Genomic DNA, 20757 nt, shown 5'->3' with positions numbered 1-20757 from the left:
TTCCTTCTTCCGCCTCTTATCTACAGACCTGGACACCAGCGAAGACTTGTCTGCAGAGTTGGATCGTTCCCACGGCTTCTTCACAGCATCTGCCAAAGAGGAAAGAATAAATTACATCCAGTAAAATAACTCAGAAACAGCAGCCTATGAGGCAGAGATGATACCAAGCTGCAGTTATATGGAACTAATGTACTGACTGTGTTAAAATAATATTCTGGTAAGAAGTCTGTTCTGTACCTGTTGAGTTCTGCTGACCTGGCCCTCGACCGCTAGAGTCGTCCTGCAGGGAAGAGAGAAATTAAATATTGCTAGACAACTGTCCATCAGCTTTTCTGTAGGTTTATTCCCGAGGAATAAGTCAGCATTTATGAGAAGTACACTTATTGTGTTTCTTGTAGGGAGTTAGGCTAGAATACTGGTACCACTCTCCCTAACCCTAACCCTATAAAGTCACTTCCAACAGTCTATTAGCTTAGCTTAGGACAGAGATTGGAAACACGGGGAAACAGCTAGCCTCGCTCTGTCTGAAGGTGTCTATCAGCGTAAATCATAAAAACAGGACATTGTGGTTTTATGTCTATGGACTACAAAAAACTACAACTTGTCCTTTTAACAATTACATTTTTGTAGGCACAACGTATTAATACATGAACTTTACAGGTGCTGGGAGGCGGATGTTGTTGCCTCTGGACTAAACTAAGCTCAGCTAAGATAACCGCCTGCCAGCTCCAGCTTCATATTTAACAGACAGACATGAGAGTGGTATCAATCTTCTCGTTTAACATTAACAGTTTCCCAAAACGTCAAACTCTTTCTCTAAGGCACAAGACTTACTTCATCGGGTTTCTCTGAAGCTTTCCGTCTATAAGAGGGGGAAACGAGTACAGGAACAAACAGTGAGGTACACATATAAATAATTCAGTAACTCGCACAGAAAGATTGAGATATGGATAAAATATTGGCACAAAGAGCTTATTTCCTTTTCGAGATAAACATTTAATGCTGGTGAAGCAGAACCAGGAAGACCCAAAGGAAAACGCTGACAGAATGACACAACAAGTATGTTCTCATGTTTCTCTGTGTGATTCATATTAGGGACAGGTGAGAGGTGTGTGTGTTAGTGTGTGTGTGGCTGTTTTACCTGCGAGCTAGTAAGGCATTCATCTCCTGCATCAGTCCCTCCCCACCACCACCACTGCCACCACTTGACCGGTTGGAGTCACTTTTGCCACCAGACCCGGGCGGACTGCTCTCATCCTGAAGAACACGTCATAAAATGGGTGTTAGTTTACTGCTGGGGGGGGGGTTCTGGATTGACGGCTTTGTCCCCTTACTCACATCCCCATAAAGTACACAAATAACAACGATAACTACAATTAACTACTGACAAGACCTTTAACCATGGACGCTCACCCTATGTACTTTACGTAGTTTGGCTCCAGCCAGTGCTGCAGCCAGTCCTGAGGGTTGGTGCTGGACTCCAGGCGGGCCCCCAGGAGGCCCTCCACCAGTGGGCAGTGGAGGGGGCATGGGTGGGGGCACTGCCATTGGGGGTGGTGGACCCGGTGGTGGTGGTGGGGCTGGAGGACCAGCCATGGGTGCTGGAACTGCAGCTACAGGAGGCGCCACAGAAAGCATAGCTGGGTGACCTGCAGAGACAGGGGGGCCTGGGAGGGGCAGAATTTGATATTGGTTAATGGCTTTATGGGTTGATTTACCTTTTTTTGCCCTTTGGAAGGTTGTATGAAGACCGTCTGAGGAATGATATGAACTTCCACTGTGTAAGAAACACGGAACAGCTGCTTCCTACGAGACTGCCGGCCACTGGGCAGCAAACTGAAAATGATTTGCACGTATTCATGATCACAGGATATTGGTTATGTGGTAAACCGGTTGATTATACTGTTGTCAACTTGTAAGAACTAAAGGTTTTGGATTTTCTACTTCACAGACAGCCATCTGATTTCAGTGCAATATGAAAGTTGGATTGTGGTTTCATGGTAATACAGATGCAAATGTGGACGGTTCATTTGATGCCTGAGGCAAACATCCAAGATGCCTTCAAGCAACAAACTGAAGCCTGCATGTCCTCCTGTTTTGTCTATGTTTGCAACATAGCTTATGAAAGTGACAGCAGCATCCATATACCATAAACCAGTAGAAAAAATTCTTGAACCATGATACCACAAGCAATAAAAACTGCCTGCAACTGCAAAACCATGTAACAGCGCTACTTTAATCATGACAAAACGTTGACTTTGATCAGTTCAAGTAGGTTTTATAGTCTTTGCAGGATGACACTCAGAGCAAACCTAAATGAAAACTAAGGCTGTCTCAATCAAGGTCTGGTCAATCTAAAAAAGTGTATGTCATATTTTAGCATTAGAACAGTGATTTTTAGCATTTTTATTGTGCTGTGTCTGTACCCCAGCACATTGAATCTGAAATGAAATTGAGATTACAACGCTGACTTTGGGCTTTAATTTGAGGGTGTTGACATCCATCAGATGAACAGTGTAGAAATTGTAACCCCTTGTAACACAGTCTGCTTGCTAAAGTAATAATATTTAATATTTGCTTGCATTTTCATTGCAGTCACTGACTTCCTGGAGTTTACGATGCACAGACATCAGCAAACGCTCTGCTACTGCTGTAATATTGGGGACCTTTTTCCTTCAGTGTTTCTTTCACCTGTTGAGCTGGATGGAGGTCAGGTGACTGACTTGGCTGATCAAAAACATTCAAATACTGGGCTATAAACACACACAAACACTGCTTGCTTGCCTGCATGTTTAGGGTTTTAGGTCTTTTACACAGGCGACATTTTGACATGTCACAGTAGGCGTAAATAATGAAAGGAATAATGTCTGAATTCCATTTAGCTGCTTCAGCTTCGGGGTCATGTTGGCTCACTGTCATGTCTTGCTGTGACCCTTGAATAGAACAAAGCCATCGTTAATGCTATCAGTAACACCTGTGCTTCTCGTGAGACGACAAGTCAAAGGCCTATTGTCCCGCTGCATTGTGCTGAAACAGGAGAACTATGCATAAAAGGGTCGATGAGTTCTACACTGCTCAAACAGTCTTTGTTTTAAAGGCTCTGAAAAACCACACAGGTTTACGTTGGGTAGTAATATTAATTAAATATTAGTAAGAAAACTTATAATAGGATTGAGTTGTGTTACCCTAAAAGTATTGTGAATATGACACGTGCATGTTTCATGTGTAACATTATAGGCGAGGGGCTTTCACTGGAGTGACACTGTCTTGCATATTACCCCAGACACACACACAGACAGACACACACACACAAAGACACACACACACAAAGACACGCACACACACACTGTAAAACATATAACATCCCTCTACTGAGAGACTACCTCCTCCTCTCTCCTCATACTTACTGCTGCTGGCCATGGGGGCCTGCTGGGGGACGGGGGAGGGGGTCTTCTTGGGCGAGCCCCCATCAGACATGGCAGTGTAAGAGGGGGGTGAGGAGGAGGAGGAGGAGGAAGTGGTGGTGGGGGGCTGGGCCTGCTGGTAGTACACCTGCTGCTGTTGTTGTGGTTGCTGTTGCTGCTGAGGGTGGAAGGTGGATGCGTACTGGGGCTGGTGGCTGGGGGCGGGGCCTGGGGCTGTCTGGCCTGTCAGAGGGGGCAGGGGGATGGCCTCGCAGTACTGCGGGGTGAGTGGCAGATGCTGAGAGTGAGGAGAGTAGGAGTCGTCTGGCTGGCCGTTGGAGTGAGGGTGGAGCTGGTGCTGGGGGTACTGGTGAGGGCCCGTCATGGTGCTTGGGTCAAGAGGTGGGGGCTTCATCCTAGTGCTCAGGGGTGGTAGAGGGTGAGCCATTGGTAGGACGGGCTGTGGGGGCAAACCCTGCTTCACAGGCATAGCCATCATAACTGGAGGGGAGGAGGAGGGGGGCAACTGGGCGTACATTTGCTGCAAATGGGAGGCGGACCAGGTGCCGTGTTTAGGGGGGAGCATGATGTCTTGTTGCTGCATCTGTTGCTGAAGGTGTAGTTGGCGGGCTGCTGTGGGAGGAGACAGGGGGATCTGACGGACCTGTCGGCCCTGGGTGGTCACTCCTGTCTGGACTGGGGAAAAGGCTGAGGCGAGAGAGGTGGAGAGCTGGGAGGAGAGCTGGGCCTTGTCCCTAGCAGCCCCCGCCTCTTTCTCCTGAGAGGGAGAGGAGGAGGCGGAGGAGGGAGGAGAGGAGGAGGCCACACGGACGTAGGAGGGTGGCAGTGTGCTAGCCCTGTACTGTCTGTACTCAGGAGGAGTGTCTGGGTGGGTGGGAGGGGTGGAGACTTTATATTGGAGAGTGGAAACGACTGTGACGGGCAGAGAGAGAAAGTCAGACAGAGAGAGAGAGAGAGAGAGAGAGAGAGAGCGAGAGAGAGAGAGAGACAGAGAGAGAGAGAGAGAGAGAGGAGGAGGAAATGCAGACGAAGAGGACGGAGGAGGGCAACAAACAAAGGAAAACAGAAAAGAGAAAAACGTGAGAAGAATGAAAAGCAACCAACTGAGCAACCAAGCAAGTAAAGATGAGAAAATCAGGAGCAATCCAAAAAACGGAAGCCAATAGCAAATAAGAAAGAATCAAAATATCATAAAAAGAACAAGCAGCAGAATGCAACATGACTGAGCCATGGTCAGAAAGCATATGGCATTTCCCCCCAACAGTAGCTGGAAGAAAGGGATGGCAGTAAAGCATGTTGCAGGGACAGGGGGGACTGATATCGCCACTGACAGCAGGGACAAAGGAGGATGTTTAAGTCTGTATGTGCATTTAAGGGGCAGACTTGAACATTTATATATGTGCATGGATAAAAAAGCATAAGGGTACAGACTGGGGGAGCAGTGGTTGAAACTAAGGTGGGAGAGACTAACACAAACCACACTGGGGAAGCCTGTTTACTGCGAGGAACCTACCGTCCAAGGGTGTGGAATCTCTGGCATTTATTTAGGATGAAATCACCTGTTTGCTGTGGGAGAGTTAAGTCTGCCTGACCCAACACTGATCCCTCATTAAAAAAAGGACAAAGCAGAGCAAACATCCATTTGCTCCCCTGCAAGGTTGTGTATTGACAGCTGGAGTGTGCTGTGAGGTTTTTCTATTGACCGTTTATTTCTAAAATGTTTGCGTAACTAGGAGCAAGCACTACGCCGGCCTTCAATTCATTTTGGTCTCCAGAGCAGCCTGTGAAAGAGAGCATGTGTGTGGTAATAGAGCTGGGTGTGGGTGCATTTGTTTAAGCCTCACCTGATCCTGACGTTCGTCGCTCCCTCTCCTTGTGCGCCATCTGATGTTGCTCCATCATCCTATGGATTGTAAGCACTCTCTGTTTATACCACCGTCATCCAGAACATTACCGGCTGCACTGTCCTCAAATTAAAATCTGAAGCTGTGTCTCGGGATTAGCAGCCGAGCATCTCCATCTAAAATGCACACGCTCAGAATTTTAATATTATTCTATTTGTATTCATTTTTACTTTCCTGTGCAAAGACAGCTTTGCTCTTGCATACAGCGGTTAGAAATCATACCTCCTCTGTGCCTCGCTCTCCTCTGAGGAGGGCCCATTTTGGCGCTGGACGACTGGACCTGAAAGACACGAGGTGAAAAAAGATCAACTACATGAAAACAACAACAACAACAACAAAAAGCAGCATCAATCCAAACATCAGAAATGCCATTTATAACATGAGTCTGTGTGCGAGCACTGACACCCCTCATGCCTCAGCCCGCTGTCCCTGTAAATTCCTCCTCCCTGTTCTTGTTCGTTCTGTCTAAACTCATCATTTCACACCTTGTTTATATTCACTCTTTCCACCTCCTCTCACTTCTTCCTTCTTGCTCTGTCGCTCTCTTCTCTGGCCATGGATCTCCCTCTCCTCTTCAAACCGTCTTCTGATGGTCGCTGTCTCTGCTCTCTCTCAGTTTATCCCCCTTCTCTGTCCTTTTGTTCACTAAACCTGTTTTCCCCCTTCTTCATAATGCAGCTTTTGTTCACTGCATACAGTATTTCTCTGCATAATATAGACATGTGCTTTTACACCATATAAATGTCAGCTATCTTGGACTGTTTGGAGGATTCACTGTATGCAACATCTTTCAGTCATTATATAACATGAGTGAGATCAATATGGACTAACTGTGAGATATATTTCCATTTGAAAACAAGCCCTCAAAATTATAATGATCTTATATAAAACAGTGCCAGCAGAGAGCTCAGGAAGCTGTGTTTATTGACTGCACTGAGCACAGCAGGCATCATGTGAGGTACTTTGCCCCGGAGAGCCAACAAGCTGTTTAGAACGTAATTTACTCAACGTGCTGCCAGCCACAGGAATTTCAGCTGGAAACCACAGCAGAAAAGAAGCTAAGAAGAAAATATCAATAAAATACGAAAACATATTTAACACGAGCTACAGGACCAGAACACATGGGACTGGTTGCCTGTATAAGAGAATTCATCAGTGTTTCAGTCACCATGTGATCGGCCACATGATCGTCTCAGTTTAGCACTTCGCTCGTTGACCAAGTGCAGACAGGCTTCAGCCCCCACCTCAAAGCGACAGAGTTAGAGGCTCATTCCGGGGCGGCTATTAACAGGGAGCATCAGGGAGAGCGCGCTGATCACATATCACCAGAATACCAGTCATTAAACGCCCATCGTGACATCAACAACACCCACGGGTGATATTTCCGTTGACTGTGTCTGGAGCATGGGCTTGGCGGGCAGGGCCGTGGGGGCAGTCAACACGAGGCAGAGCCGCGGCTTCAAAGCACAATCTGGGTCGCAGCGAGGGTTTGAAAATGACGATTACGACTGAGTGGGATTTTTTTTTTCCCCCCAAAAAATGGGAGTTGCTAGTTTAGCTCTGCCTCAACTGGTTGGTTTGTTTGCATTATTGCGTGACTTAGCTGTTTTAACATGTTAGTTCGGATCCAAAGTAAAAAGCAGAAACGCAAACAAACCAGCATCTCCTGTATTCTGCAAGGTAAAATGACTGTTTTTGTCAAAGCGCTCTGGCGGCTTTGAAGAGAGCAGAGATGGATATAACGGCTTCAGTCCCCTGTTGGAAAGGGCTGTCTGACGTCAAGGTGAAGCAGTGAAAATATTCTAAATATAGCCGACACTTAAACTGATATTGATTTTTTTTTAGATATCTATGTGTGTTTTGCTGCTGCCCTCATCCTCAGAAGTACATTACTTATCTTCCATGCTGGTACTTGTACTGCTTCTCCAAACTGGGGACGTGCCAACTGCCATCTACTATTGGTAATACACTGACTTTGCACAAAGCACCCCCTGCAACCTCACTTCAAAAATCCCAACTATCCCTTTTTTTTGTTATCATGCACCAACAGACTAAGCATGCAGCCACTTGCTGATAATGCCATACTGCCACAGCTGACCTGGTTGGTAGATTTGTGTTACTATAACAAGAAGTACAGAAAAAAGAAGTGAGGCCTGAACATGTCTTGTTGCTCGAGCTCCTTGACACTCCCTTGAACTTTGCTTGTTAGCCCGCGGTAATTATGTGCTCAGCTGGCAAAACTGCAGATTAAATTGAACAAATATCCTGAGGGTTGAAGGCAAAGAAGCTCCCGCTCTCTGCAAGAAGAGATGACACTGGAAAAAAAAAAAAAAAAAATTAAAAAATAACTGTAATAACCGTTGGTCCGACTAAATGAAGCTTTTTAGAATTTCTTACAGATCATGTGACGCTGACAGTAGAAATGCTTGCAGGCTCTCCATTTGAGTTTCAGCGTGACACACAGCGTCACCAGCGACAATATGTGTGGCAGAAACATAAATCTCCAAAAAGTGATTCAGTAATACAAAGATACAGGTACAAATGCAACAGAAACATATGTGCTGCATGCACCTGCCGACTCCCTGGTCCACCTGTCATCAACTGCATTATGTATTTCTTCAGGTGACTCTTCAGGGATTCACCCTCAAAACACGACATAGGGCTTTAACACTTCACAACCTTTCTGCAGACATTAACGAGGTAGATGTGAAGGAGACAAATAAAACCCTGTGTTGTGCTGCACTGCATGTGTATCTGTGCACATCCTCACGTTTGTGTTTCTGCTACTGACGAGGTGTGTGGTAAATGGCTGTCGGCATGGTGAAGGTCAGAGAACAGGAAGCCCAGGGGGTGAGAGGGCCTGATCATACTTGTCAGCATTTTATGGGAGCTCCGGAGACTAATGGGTGTGTTCATGCATGAGTTGTGATCTAAGAAAATCAATTAGTCCTCCTTCTTGACATTCTTTCTTTAAACACAATCTCCTAACCGCCTTCACTTCTCTGGCTTTCATTCAGGCTGCTTTTTTTTAAGATGTGGAGCAGGAAAAAATAAATAAAATAAAGTCCTGCTGCATGTTTTGCACGCCTTTCATATGTTTTATGCAAAAGTACAACATTGGCAGCTGAAATGTAGTGGAGTCGAAGTGTAAAGAAGCATAAAATGGAAACGTTCAACTAAAGTACATGCGCCTCAAAACATATACTTTGCATCACTGCGAACAACACAATGCACAATTACCTCCACATGTCTCTTTTTCATGGAGAAAAATGGCTGATGCACAACTTCCGTGACCACGAAAACATACACGGCTAGCGGACAAACGTCTCTACAGCACAACACTTACTGAGGATGATGACAGCTGAGGAAACCCTCCTGAGGACACCAGGTGAAATCTCTGGAGTCAGCATGATGAGACTCTTACTCAGCACTATGGAAAGTTTCTATGTCACCACTTCACTCCTTTCAGCATCAAACAGCGTAAGAAATGTGGTTAAGGAAGTTAAGAGGTGTTTCGCATGAACACAGACACCTTTGCCTTGCATGACGAGGCCCATGATCCCAAATCCAAATGCACCCAAAAACAGGAGGGCTGCCCTGTGAGCGGAGGGGTACGACACCGAGGCTCCACATGAGATATTTTAGCCGCCACCAATAGGAGAGTCACAAGGATGGGATGACACCGCAGTTAAACACTCACAGATATTCTCTCTCAATATTCTATCTGCACACGCATGCGCAGACACACACACACACACACACACACACACACACACACACACACACACACACAGAGCTTATAAGTAGCTTGTAACCAGAGCTGGTCAGATGATATTTAGTAAACTAAGAGTAGGCGTGAATTTGGCTTCAAATACAGTTCAGGGTTCAAGCTGAATTTATTCACTGTCCATGTTAAAAAACTCTACAAAAAAAAACCAATTCTGCCAGTTTAGCTGATACTGCTACACCCCTGCTACAGTTGTTGTGTTTTACTTTGAAAACCACTGAAAAGTAAAGCACTACATTGAACATGAAAACACCAAAATAAATAATCTTTCAATGAGAGCAAAGTCCAGTCAGTAACCTACCAGCCTCACACACTGTTATCATTGTTTGGTTCAGCGTGCAGAGTGTAGCTGCAGTACGTCTTACTAACCAGCAGAGGGTAGTACAGCTTAGATAAGCAGTTACATTTCAGTGGCTGTGAACATTGCAATGTATTATTTGTAGGCATACAATTAACAATTTAGATTGTGCCATTTAATGTCTTGCGTCGATATATCTTCAACACGCTCATGAAGTCTGTACACAATGTACATCCTGCTTAACAGATCTGATGAGAAAGTATCCAAATAAAGAGTCTACGTAGTCAGAACAAACGGAAAATATTCAACACGAGGTGGATTATTTGATTGTGGTTAACTGACATTCTTTTGAGAGCAAAAATAGACTTGAACTCATCACAGATGACAGTTAAAGACAGTCACTTGTAATTTGAACCCAAATCCATTTAAAGGTCCATTAGCAGGTTTCCAACAACAGGATAAGATTCAAAATCTCCAATCAGACATTTCTCTGTTGAGATGAGCCATTTAATTTGACTCAAACATTCAGAGAATGTCTCATGAGCTGCCAGGAAGGCCAATAAAGACCTGGGCCTCATGAAGAAAGCTCATAGAGAGGACTGCCCAGAAGATTCATTTCCGTCATATTTCATGAATCCTTACCTCCACTGTCAGGCGAGCTGAGGACATTGAGGGCGAACAGCATGGCGTTGGAGAAGGTGGTGGCCTCCTCCTTACTGGCAAAGTTCAGCCCATAGACCTGGCGGGCGTCACGCCACTGATGGAAGGTCGGGGTGGCCTGATTGTATTTCAGGCCCTTCACTATGGAGTAGTTGATCACCACCTTCAATAGGGAAAGGAAAATGAAGCCGTGGATTAAAATGTTACTTGGATTTCATAATGTGCACCTGGCTAAAAAGATTATTACACTTTTTCTCCCCCACATTTTACAGGTGATACTTAACGCCAGTGTTCCACTCCATGGTTCTCTAACCTCTACAGTGCCTGTGTTCACAAGGACTCCAATAAAACACCAAAAAAACAACTCTTAGTATAATTATAATTATAGCAAGTGACTAATACCCCAAATGTGGACTTTTTCTACTATTTAAATCATGAACAATTACCATCAAAACAAGTCAATCAAAGAGTCAGGGCTTACTCTAAGATGGTGCACGTTCAACAATCATATTTGGTTAGAACAGGAAGAGACACACATTTCTGTGCTGGCATGAATATTCAGATTAAAGCCACAAAAGAATTTTTTCTCAACTGGAAATCCTGTAAAAACTCTTTTTGCTCTGGCTAATGCTGCATTCACATCATATCCGACATACTGTGATAATGAGTTTCTAACTCATAAATAGGATTCACACCAACTTCACAACTGTGATTATGACTGAGAAACACTGCACTTACTTACACTAATACAGCCTGAAAACAGCAAATATAGACGCCTCACATCAGCCAAAGCAGCATTCAATGTAACTAAACCAAATTTAATGGCTTTGGTATCAATGCACAGTATTTAATCCTCACATAACCAACTCTGCAGTCATTTTGCCTTGATCACGTGCGCACTTGAAAGTCATTAACATTCGAATCATTCCCATCTTTACCATTCATCCCATATGATGTGATGCAGCACAAGCACTGTGCAGCAGGTATGTAGCACAAAGGGTTCTAAAAAGTCATTATGGGAAATGCATGAAATCACTAACTGAGGAGGAGCAGACGACGAGGCGATGTGAAGGAAGGCACTACAAACTATAATGTCTCATCCTGAAATTCACCAGTGCACAGACTTGTGATCTGTAAACATGTATCTGAAAGCGGAGCGAGGAGATTACATGAGCTCTATGTACGTATGCAGCTCCAGCAATCTGATCAGAAATGTCCTCTCATCACCAGCAGTGTGATGCTGATGATTTCCTTGCGTCTCTCACCTGCTGGTCTTGCAGTTTGACGCCCACCACTCTGAAGGTGTTGTTGGCAGTGTTGTGGTAGATGTTGATGCGGCTGAAGCCCTGCTGCCCAGGCTTGATGGGCACCCACTTCTTACTGGCATCGTCGTAGACCATCACCGAGGCCCGCGCCTGGCAGATACTCTGTTCACTGATGGAGGAGAGACAGCACATAAGACTCCAGGGGAAAACTGAAACATCATTCTTTTGACTGGTCAGACATTTAGAGAGCCAGTGAATTTATGTCTTTTGATTGGTGTGTTGAAAAAAGCTGAAACATGTCACTGTGATTGTCTGATAATCAGACAAGATTATTTAAGTGCTTCAGAAGGTAAAATAGGTCATTTTCTTGACGTTTATCAACATAATCCTTGTGTTTTAGCGAGAAAACAACTGTCAACATCTCATCAGCGTTCATAGATGTCCTGTAGTTGTAATTAGTCTTAGTTAAAATGATGAGGTGTTCAAATACATATGTATGTATAGGGAGAAAAGATGAGCAATGAAAGCTAATAGAAGATAAAATAAGAAATGGGCAGGATTCAGTTCTTAACAGTTGTAAATAATAGAAAATAGTGGATTAAAGAGAGGCTTCACTCACTGTCTATTCTCATGCTGCTACTGTTGATCAGCACAGTGTGAATGTGATGGTGGTCATTAAAATAAAACCAGTCAAACAAGTTAGTGTATGATTATCTGGTTGGCTGAGGGGTCACTGGGGAGCCACACCTTTGCCACTGTAGAAATCTGTCAGCGTGTGTGTGCAGAGGAGCCATTTTTAAAAGCTATAAACAAGACCTCAACCTAAAAATGAAGCCTGGAACTTTCCCCCCTCCCTCCTGGCCTTTACTGTGGTGCAGCAGCACATCTAGAACTGTTTAGAGGCAGCAGCGCAGAAGGGTGTGCGCGATACGCCGGGTAATGACACAGTGTGTTAAAAACGCAAAAGGAGTGTTTGATCAGCAAGTGTATCGCCAGCTGGAGACTTACTTGGTAAAAAGCAAATGAAAAGTCACACACACACACACACACGCACACACACATGCTGCTACGAGGAGGCATAAAATAATCATGTTCGCAACCGCAGAGCTGACAGGGAATTCATTCACTAAAAAGACACATTTGGCCATTGACTTATGTGGTTTAGACAAATAACATCACAAAATTACCACTTGCAAGACATACAGCTGGAGTTTATAAGAGGAAGAGCCGTATATACGACCGCTACGACCTTAGCACCGCATGTGCCAGGAGGTGTTACAACTGCCTCAGTACGGAAACGCGTAACAGCAGGTGGGGAGGAGATTTGGACAGGTGGAAGCAAGGTTAACTTGCAGGACCTGTGAAGTGACTAAATACTTCTCTCATTTTCACTTTCACCCCTCGGGGTCTTGCTCTCTGGCAGTGAGACTCACATCAGCAGCCTGAAGGCACAAAGACCAAGAGAAGCAAACTAACGACAAGGACTGACTGTCAGGCTGCCCGAATCTCTGCAATAAGCTGACACGCAATAGGACATAAAACATAAATTCAGTCATTGCAGCAGCAAATGTGACAGGATCAGGTGGAAAAAGAGCTGGACTATAAGTGTGCAACAGCATTTTAACAAGGCTGCAAGATAAAAGTCATTATCTGTCTATTGTTTTTAATGAATCGTTTAATCTATGAAGTGCCAGAAAAACATGTTCCCACAGCCCAAAGTGACAAATTTCTTCATTTGCTGACCAACGCTTAACCCCCCCCCCCACAAATGTCTAATTTACAACCACATATGACAAAGAAAAGCAGCTATTTCTCACATTTAAGAAGCTGCAACAGGCTAATCATCTGCAGCTCTAAAATTTACACTTTCATATCACCAGCGACAGTTTCCTTGAGATTTGACACATTTTCAACAAGGCAGATTGTGCCCTATAATCACATTTTAAGTCCATTATTACATCAAATTTTAACATCGGACATGGTCTGACCCCTTTACAGAGGCTTGCCAGCAGCTTCAAACAAAATAAAAGCACTGCTCTAAGAGCATGAAAAAACCAGAACTGATGGCAAGAACCAAAAGTATGATGAACTGTTGTATTACCTTGAGAGCCTGAAGTGAAGGAGATTGTAGAGTGTAACGTTATACCCCTGGCGATTTAGTACAATTACACTGACAATAAAAATGGCAGAAGTAATACGAGGAGATATGTGGATATGCAGATAATGAGGACTTGTTTCCAAGGCCCTGAGGACGGCGGTGACATTCAAATACCAACATGTGACATCCGTCTTCCGACAAGCTTTCCTTCGACTTGCCGCTCTGCAGGAGGACGTCAGCGTGACACCTGAGAGACCCCCCCCCCGGACCGCTCAAAAGCATGGTTCGCTCTCAGCCAGCTTCCTCTTGCTTTCCTGCCATCATCTGCTCTCCGGTTCCCTTGCGGTGGTCTGAGCCGACTCAAATAACTCAGCAGTGATGCCTCTATCGGTTCACACAAATGATGCACGTCTTCTCTAAAAATACAGTTTTATGTTAGATAAGGTTTGGGGGTTACACAGAGTGGTCTTAATGTTGTTTGATGCACTTGATAGCCAGCAGTCAGGAAGCTTGATATCAACATACTTTCATTACAGTTGTTTATCTAAAAGTCTTTTTATTCTCAGCGTTAAATCACCTGTCTGACACATGACAGGTGTATACATGTTTATTTCCTTGCAACAATACTAGATAGTGTATAGACTGCACGGCCACATCATGTCGTTCTTAAGGGAGAAGCCTTTAAAGCTCGCTTGACAGATGGATTTCAGCAACAACTCCCACGATTACAACTACCCTCCCTCTGTTCATGATCCATCATCAGTTCACAGCACCAATATCACATCAGAGGCATCAAAACACAATTTATGCATGAGTCTAACATCGAGACATTTTGAAAAATGGGCAAAATTAAGACAATAGTGGGTCCTGATACAGATGCTGATGGCTGGAAAATGGTTACACAATCAATATCCTCCATCTACGGACAAACAGGAACTTCAAACAGGAAACACATTTGTCAGTAACACAAGCAAATGTGAGCGCTAAGTTCCTCAAATGCATTCAAACATGGCACTGAGTCTGAACCCAACAATTCACTCCAGATAAAATCAAAACAGCTCTGACACAGACGCAAACATTCATCCTTAACCTCGCGCAAATGCCATCTTCCTCCATATATATCAAGATTAAGAAAGACAAAAAACTATAATTCTCCTTTCCAGTGGAAAATAATAATCAATTTCATCGCTGATGAGCCAGGCTGGAGGATACGACGGTTTGAAAAGTTCACTGCCTCTACATTCGAGGAGACGCTCCTATTCTGGATGCAAAACCATTTGACATAACTACAGACATCTTGTTTCCTACATATCTAAATAAGTTAAACAGACTCTCTAATCACACAACAGACACTTCTCTCCACTTCAGAGACCCGACGGACCACCAGAGTCTCACTGGGAAAAGGAAAGGGAGGGGACGAGGGGGGTGGCTGGATCTCTGTGATGGATCTTCTTACAAAAACAGGCCCTATTTCTGGAGCAGTTTGGGCCAGAGGGATGGAGTGCCTCCAGCTTGACGCTGCTGACGGTTTCAGTTCTCTTCAAGCAGTCAGAAATAAAGCGGCCGTCTCGTCTATTGCTTCTTTACATACGGTGCGTTGCTCAATCAACACATCACGGGACAGAGAGCACAAAATGAAGGAGGGCGGAGATCTGCCTGAGACTTTGCTGCATTAACTGAAGAGCTAATCTCAACCTTCACAGAGCAGCGAAAGAATAACAAAAAGACTTCTCACCACTTCTGACAGTGTGCTAAATGCTTGTGTGTGTGATCTAGTTACTGAGGGTGGCGGACTCTCCCTCGGTCACATGACAAAGACGAGACAAGGCACAAAAGGGCACATGATAGCTGCCTAACATCACAGCTGCTTCTACCAACCAATCAAAAAAAAAAAAAAAAAAAAAAAAAAAAATCTAGACCCATTTTGCTCTATAGCTTCAGCCAGAAAAAAGGGTGATTGAGCAGAGAGATGGTGGATATGAGAGCAAAGAAAACAAAGTGACTGTGTGTTTGTGATGGAGGGACAGCAGGCGATACGGCATAATCTGAGAAAGGTCAGCTATTGCTGAAAATCACAATCAGTGACATTAAAATAACGTGATGAATCAAAGTGATGTTCAGAGCAGGACAGTACGTGACAGGAAGTTAACTGAAGGTCAAACTGAAGAAGAAGAAAACGTGATTTTAGAATACATGATTTACAAAGAGGACAACTTTTGTTCAAAATGAATTCCAGTGACAAATCTAATAAGACAAAAACTAATGTGGCTAAATGGCACTTCTGTTGATGCTGTATTAGTGATAATTGACAAAAAATGAGTGAAAAGACAAGAGAATATAGCGGAAAATGAAGTTTCATCCTCGTTCTGTAAAGGTGATTTATGCCTGCAATATACCCTTTTCACTGCAGCCATTATGACTTGTCAAAGCAGGAAGAGCGCAGGTGTAATTAATAACACTAACGATGGCTCCATTCCATTAAGTGTACCAGTACATCATGTCAGGGAGTGAGCATGCACAATACCAGAATCCTGGAGCTGGCTCGCCTCAATGGAAAGCAGCCATGATTAATGTTATTAATTACACCTGTGCTCTTCCTGCTTTGTCAAAATGTCTGTGTGAAAATGGTGCATAACTGATTTTTTTTGCCACATGGAGGCAGCAGAACAAAGTGTGAAGAACAATTTGACATATTATCTTCTTACAAAGTTGACATGGCTAACATGTTAGCCTATTTACACATCCAGCAGACACAGAGAAACATTGTCATTCATTTGAAGTCCATTTGTTCACTCTCCTTTCAGCTCTGTTTTGGTCTCCGATGGACATTTTTAGCATCTCCTTAGCTGTTAAATGCTCACCAGCTAGCCTTTTGGTACTGACTACGTAGCATATTGATGTTTACAACTTCCTGCTGCTAGTGAAAATGACGCTGATGAGAGCTGTGGGAGTGAATCAATACAATAAGCCGCAATCTAAACAGCGACATCTAAACAATGAGCTAAAAGATGTGAAAACGCTGCATAGACCTGAGGTGAACTGCTGGGTCGGGTCGTATTTCTCTGCAGGTTCATCACTGCCATCTACCCCTTTAACATGAGCAGACCATAAGTGTTAATATAAAAATATTACTCAGCAGTTCCACAAAGGTGCAGATAGCTGGAGTGAACCACGGCTGACTGATCATTTGAGCAGTTTCTCTCTTCAGGCTGCTTCAGTCCTCTGGAGGTTTAAACCTGCTGGTATTTTCCCTCTGACTGTTCTATAGGCTACACCTTTAAAAATGCATGAGCGCCTCACCATGACCAGCTCATGAATAAAAAAGGGAACACTGTACGTTGCTCACACCACATTGACAGGCTAATGAGACAAGCACAGATATTTAAAGGGCTGTTTTTTAAGTCTGTAGCAGTTTTTTTTGCTATTAGCTGACATGCTATTTGTATTGGTGCAGAGAAAACTCATATATCCTGAATTTAAAGTACTACTGTGGTTCTTAAAAAGGGATCAGCTTGACTTGATGTGGCCAACAGCTCCTGTCTGAGTATTTCACCTTGTTTTTGCTGGACTAGGCAGATTTCTCAGTGGAGTCTGAATAATATTCACCTCAAAAGGGAGCCTGAGGAGAAAAAAGACGAGGAGTCCAGAGCACAGAGAGAGGAGGAGATGAATAGACGGCAGGGACAAAAACAAGGGCAGAGAGGATATGAAGGCTTCTGCCACACTGAACACTTCCTCATGTCAAATAAGCCTCATAGCCGAGCGGTGAAAAGGAGGCCACATTCCCAGGCTTTTGAATTAAGCAAAGCACTTCCCTGCACACATGGTCAGACATATGTGCCCCCCCCCCCACCCCCCCCTCCTCCACACAAATCCTATACATACACACTGAGTGTCTCCACTGCCTGTTTTCTATCCATTAGCAGAGATCTCAGGCCTGGAAGAAATGATACCTGAACCTGACGCTCTTCAACAAATGACTGTGCACATCACAGGCTGAGTGTGCGACTTAGGAAGAGTAGTTTCATGTTTCTGTGAGATTCAGCAGCTTCAGGATTAGGTCACTTAGGCTGGGAAAGTGTTTCCTTGGCATATTGAGAGAGAGGGTTGGGGTGGTGGAGTGTATGTGGAGTTCTCTCTGGGTAGCACCCGGGGGCAGAGCTTCTGTTATCATGGCAATTAGCTTTTGTTGCTGGGGTAATTGTTTCATCCTGCTGGTTCACAGTGGAAGGTACCCGAACAGACCCGAACAAATGATGAGTCATTCAACACAGCCCCGCGCGGCCGCCTCATGACAGCAGCTCAGATTCGTTCGGCCTTTGTTTCTGTGATGAAAACTAAATGTTAAAAACACTTCCAAAGGCTACCAACGCTGCAGAGAAGTGCGCCGTCAGCAAAGGTCCATACAGGTTGAAACACTGATACAGAGGTAGTGAGGTGTACTGAACAACGACAACCCTACTCATAAGCAGGAGAGTCCTCATAATTCAGGTTTAAGGGAATTTTGCCATTTTCCCTTAAATTTGCCATGAATAGTACAGTTAGCCCTGCTTAGCTCAACTATAGGCTGTTTTATGTGGCCATGTAGCAGCTCCACTCAAATGTAGTTAAATACATTTCCAAAGATGGGCGGATGACACTTCTGTATTCTTTTTAATGGCATGTTTTGGGGGGCAATTTATGGCTTTACTTGACAGTAGAGAGATGCAACAAAGGCCCCTGACTGGTCTTAAACTGGGGACGATCATGATCTGCAACTTAAACCTGCAGGCCACTGGGATGCATCTCCATTTCTGTACAGTTAGTTGATGATTTTCTCTATTTATAAAGGTATAACCTATAAAACATCCGATCCACTTCCTGCTTGTGCATTTATGGCAGCAGAAAAGTTCCAAAAAAGTTATTGCTGGATTTTGTATCACTCGCAATAAGAATTAATGCTTGGATGAGTCCACAGTATTAAACCCACAGTGTTGGAGAGGCTACATTTTCCAACCACAGCTGCCAACAGACGCCCTGCTAAACTAGGCTAATCCAACAGTTTAATTTACAGACTGCACGCTGGATCACAGTAGGAAAATATAAAAATCCTCCCAAAACCAGAACCAAACCGTTTCACTTTAAAGAATTTGCCTTTAGTAGAATCATGTGCATACAAGGCTGAATATAAAGGGAAACAGGGACTCTGGCTGTTCACTGGCACATACCATGTAACCACTCTTCACCTCTCCTGTGTGCCCCAGTCTTTCATAGCTTTCAAGGGCAAAACTGACGCCTAAAATAATGAAAGAGGAACTGATGGTTTGATGAACGCAAACAGAAAATCCTAATTAATCCTTTTCTCAACTGTCACATCAGATAAAGAGACAAAGCAGAGAATTAACCCTGATTATTTGCTGCATCTTAGAGGTGCAGCAGTCGATGTGCACAGCGGGTGACAACTTCATGTATCCAATTAATCAATTCATTTCATGGTAATTAACGAGCGGAAAAAAATCATAACCTCCTGTACAACGAAATCCAGCTGAGAGACGAAGGCAATCCAGAGAGGCTTCTGCACAGCAGAAGTGATAATTACACAGTTCTATGTATCCCTGGTTGGTACTAATAGAGACATGCAGTCAGGGGGAGGAGGGGTTTAAAACTCAATCCTGGGTTTGGTAAACAGATAACGGCATCCTCAGGTAGACTGTGTATTTCTCCGCAGAGCAATATCTGAAATCTGGCTGTCTGTGGTGGAGGGAGACTCCAACAAAATAAAGCTCAAACTGTGTAATAAGCCTGTCCTGCGTTATCCTTTATCCTGACTATAAGAGGGGATGCAAACAGACTCGGTGACCTTGCAGACTGCTGTGAAATGTAAAGCAGAAACAGGAGTTCAAGTGGTACTTCAACTCACGGCCTCATCATGCTGAGACTGAGGCTGTCCGCTCAACAGGAACAGAAATACATAATTATACACCCACACTCAGAATATTATGGTAGCCATACTGTACGTACACCCAAAATAACAGTCACTGATATTTTTAGTGAAGGGCCAGCTTAGGGCAACAGACACAGACGAGCACATGTGTACACTCCCACACACACACACACACACACACACACACACACACACACACACACACACACATATACTGATATACCTCATGACATAGTGCAGTCCCTAGCTCTAACTTTCACCATCGTGTAACCTTAACCTAAGCCTTGTTCTAACCTTCAAACCAAGTCCTGGCCCTCACATAGTCCTTTGAGTAGTGAAGACCAGCCAAAAAATAAACACAGAAATGTCCCCACTATGCTGGTTTTAAACTGATTGGTCCTCACAGAGATAGCCATACAAGCCCCTCCACACACACACACAGATTGGTGACTGTGTATAGATTCGGTTAGTTGTCTGTTATTATTACGCTCACCATGAGGATTACAGCCTCCAGGGATCAATGGGAATTTTGGGGCAAGGCAAAGCCACTGCCAGTGTGTAGTATAGGTGGGGTGTATACATTTAGAGTATGGATGCCTGTGTGTGTGTGTGTGTTTGGGTGGGTGCTGGGGTCCAGCTGACGGAGGGAAGAGGTCTGTCTGACTGGCTGGATTAGAGACAGAGCCTGGCAGGCAGATCATTACCTCACTGCAGTCTTAAATCTAAATTAACCAGGACTTAACTCTCGTACAAGACCTCTAATCTGCTCCACGGGGAAAGTACTGTTCACAGGCACATGGAGGGAAGGAGGCCCGCAGGAACTAAAAACAGCACAAGCCAACTTTATTGCTGAGGAACAGTGTGAAGCCTGGTCATTTGTAAGTGAGCAAATCATGCACAGTTAGTTTGTTTGAAAGAAACAGCGAGAAATGAGATAGATGCCAGATTTCAGGCACTGCAGTAGCCAAAGTTGCTGCATGGGATGTAGCACTCTACTACGGTAATTAAGACTAAAGAGGAATCACGTGTAAGCATATTTAGCTATCATGAAATTATCATTATTCAGTGTCGTAGATTATCTGGTTTCAGCAAAAGCAATTCTAAAATCGGTATTATCTGATTTCTATAAATGCACAAATTAGGTCTTCTTCTGAATTAACCAATTTGGATCAATACAAAAATCAGCCCTGGTATCTTTTATGGGTAATAATGGTGACCTATAAGGTATGAGCTTAAATAAATTGCCTAATATTGTTATTCTCTCATCAACTGGCCATTTCTAAAGGTAGTTTGACATTCTGGGAAATACTGCTTATTTGCTTTCTTGCTGAGAGACTGATGCCAGTATCATGTGCTTACACTTTACATGTAGCTGCAGCCAGCAGCCGGTTATCTTA

The 20757-nt window shown here is 44.1% G+C and overlaps 1 protein-coding gene across 4 annotated transcripts in view; it reads right to left on the bottom strand.

Moving 5' to 3' along the window:
* evla (Enah/Vasp-like a) overlaps window positions 1-20757 on the bottom strand; it is a 36211-nt gene that overhangs the window by 2219 nt on the left and 13235 nt on the right. For 3 of the 4 annotated variants that reach the window (XM_076749545.1, XM_076749544.1, XM_076749543.1), the window contains exons 2-10: window positions 11340-11508; window positions 10057-10237; window positions 5552-5609; window positions 5270-5328; window positions 1414-1667; window positions 1142-1257; window positions 835-862; window positions 238-280; window positions 29-89 (exon numbers count right to left, since the gene is read on the bottom strand). In XM_076749545.1, coding sequence (XP_076605660.1) covers window positions 29-89; window positions 238-280; window positions 835-862; window positions 1142-1257; window positions 1414-1667; window positions 5270-5328; window positions 5552-5609; window positions 10057-10237; window positions 11340-11508 — 969 coding nt within the window. Of the gene's footprint in view, window positions 1-28; window positions 90-237; window positions 281-834; window positions 863-1141; window positions 1258-1413; window positions 1668-3407; window positions 4338-5269; window positions 5329-5551; window positions 5610-10056; window positions 10238-11339; window positions 11509-20757 lie in introns of all 4 variants that reach the window. The other variant, XM_076749546.1, reaches the window with a different exon arrangement.

This window comes from Chaetodon auriga, chromosome 14, assembly GCF_051107435.1.
Source record: "Chaetodon auriga isolate fChaAug3 chromosome 14, fChaAug3.hap1, whole genome shotgun sequence".
Classification (NCBI taxonomy): Eukaryota; Metazoa; Chordata; class Actinopteri; order Chaetodontiformes; family Chaetodontidae; genus Chaetodon; species Chaetodon auriga.
Note: the sequence above shows the minus strand (reverse complement) of the source record. Positions and strands in the feature narration are given on the sequence as shown.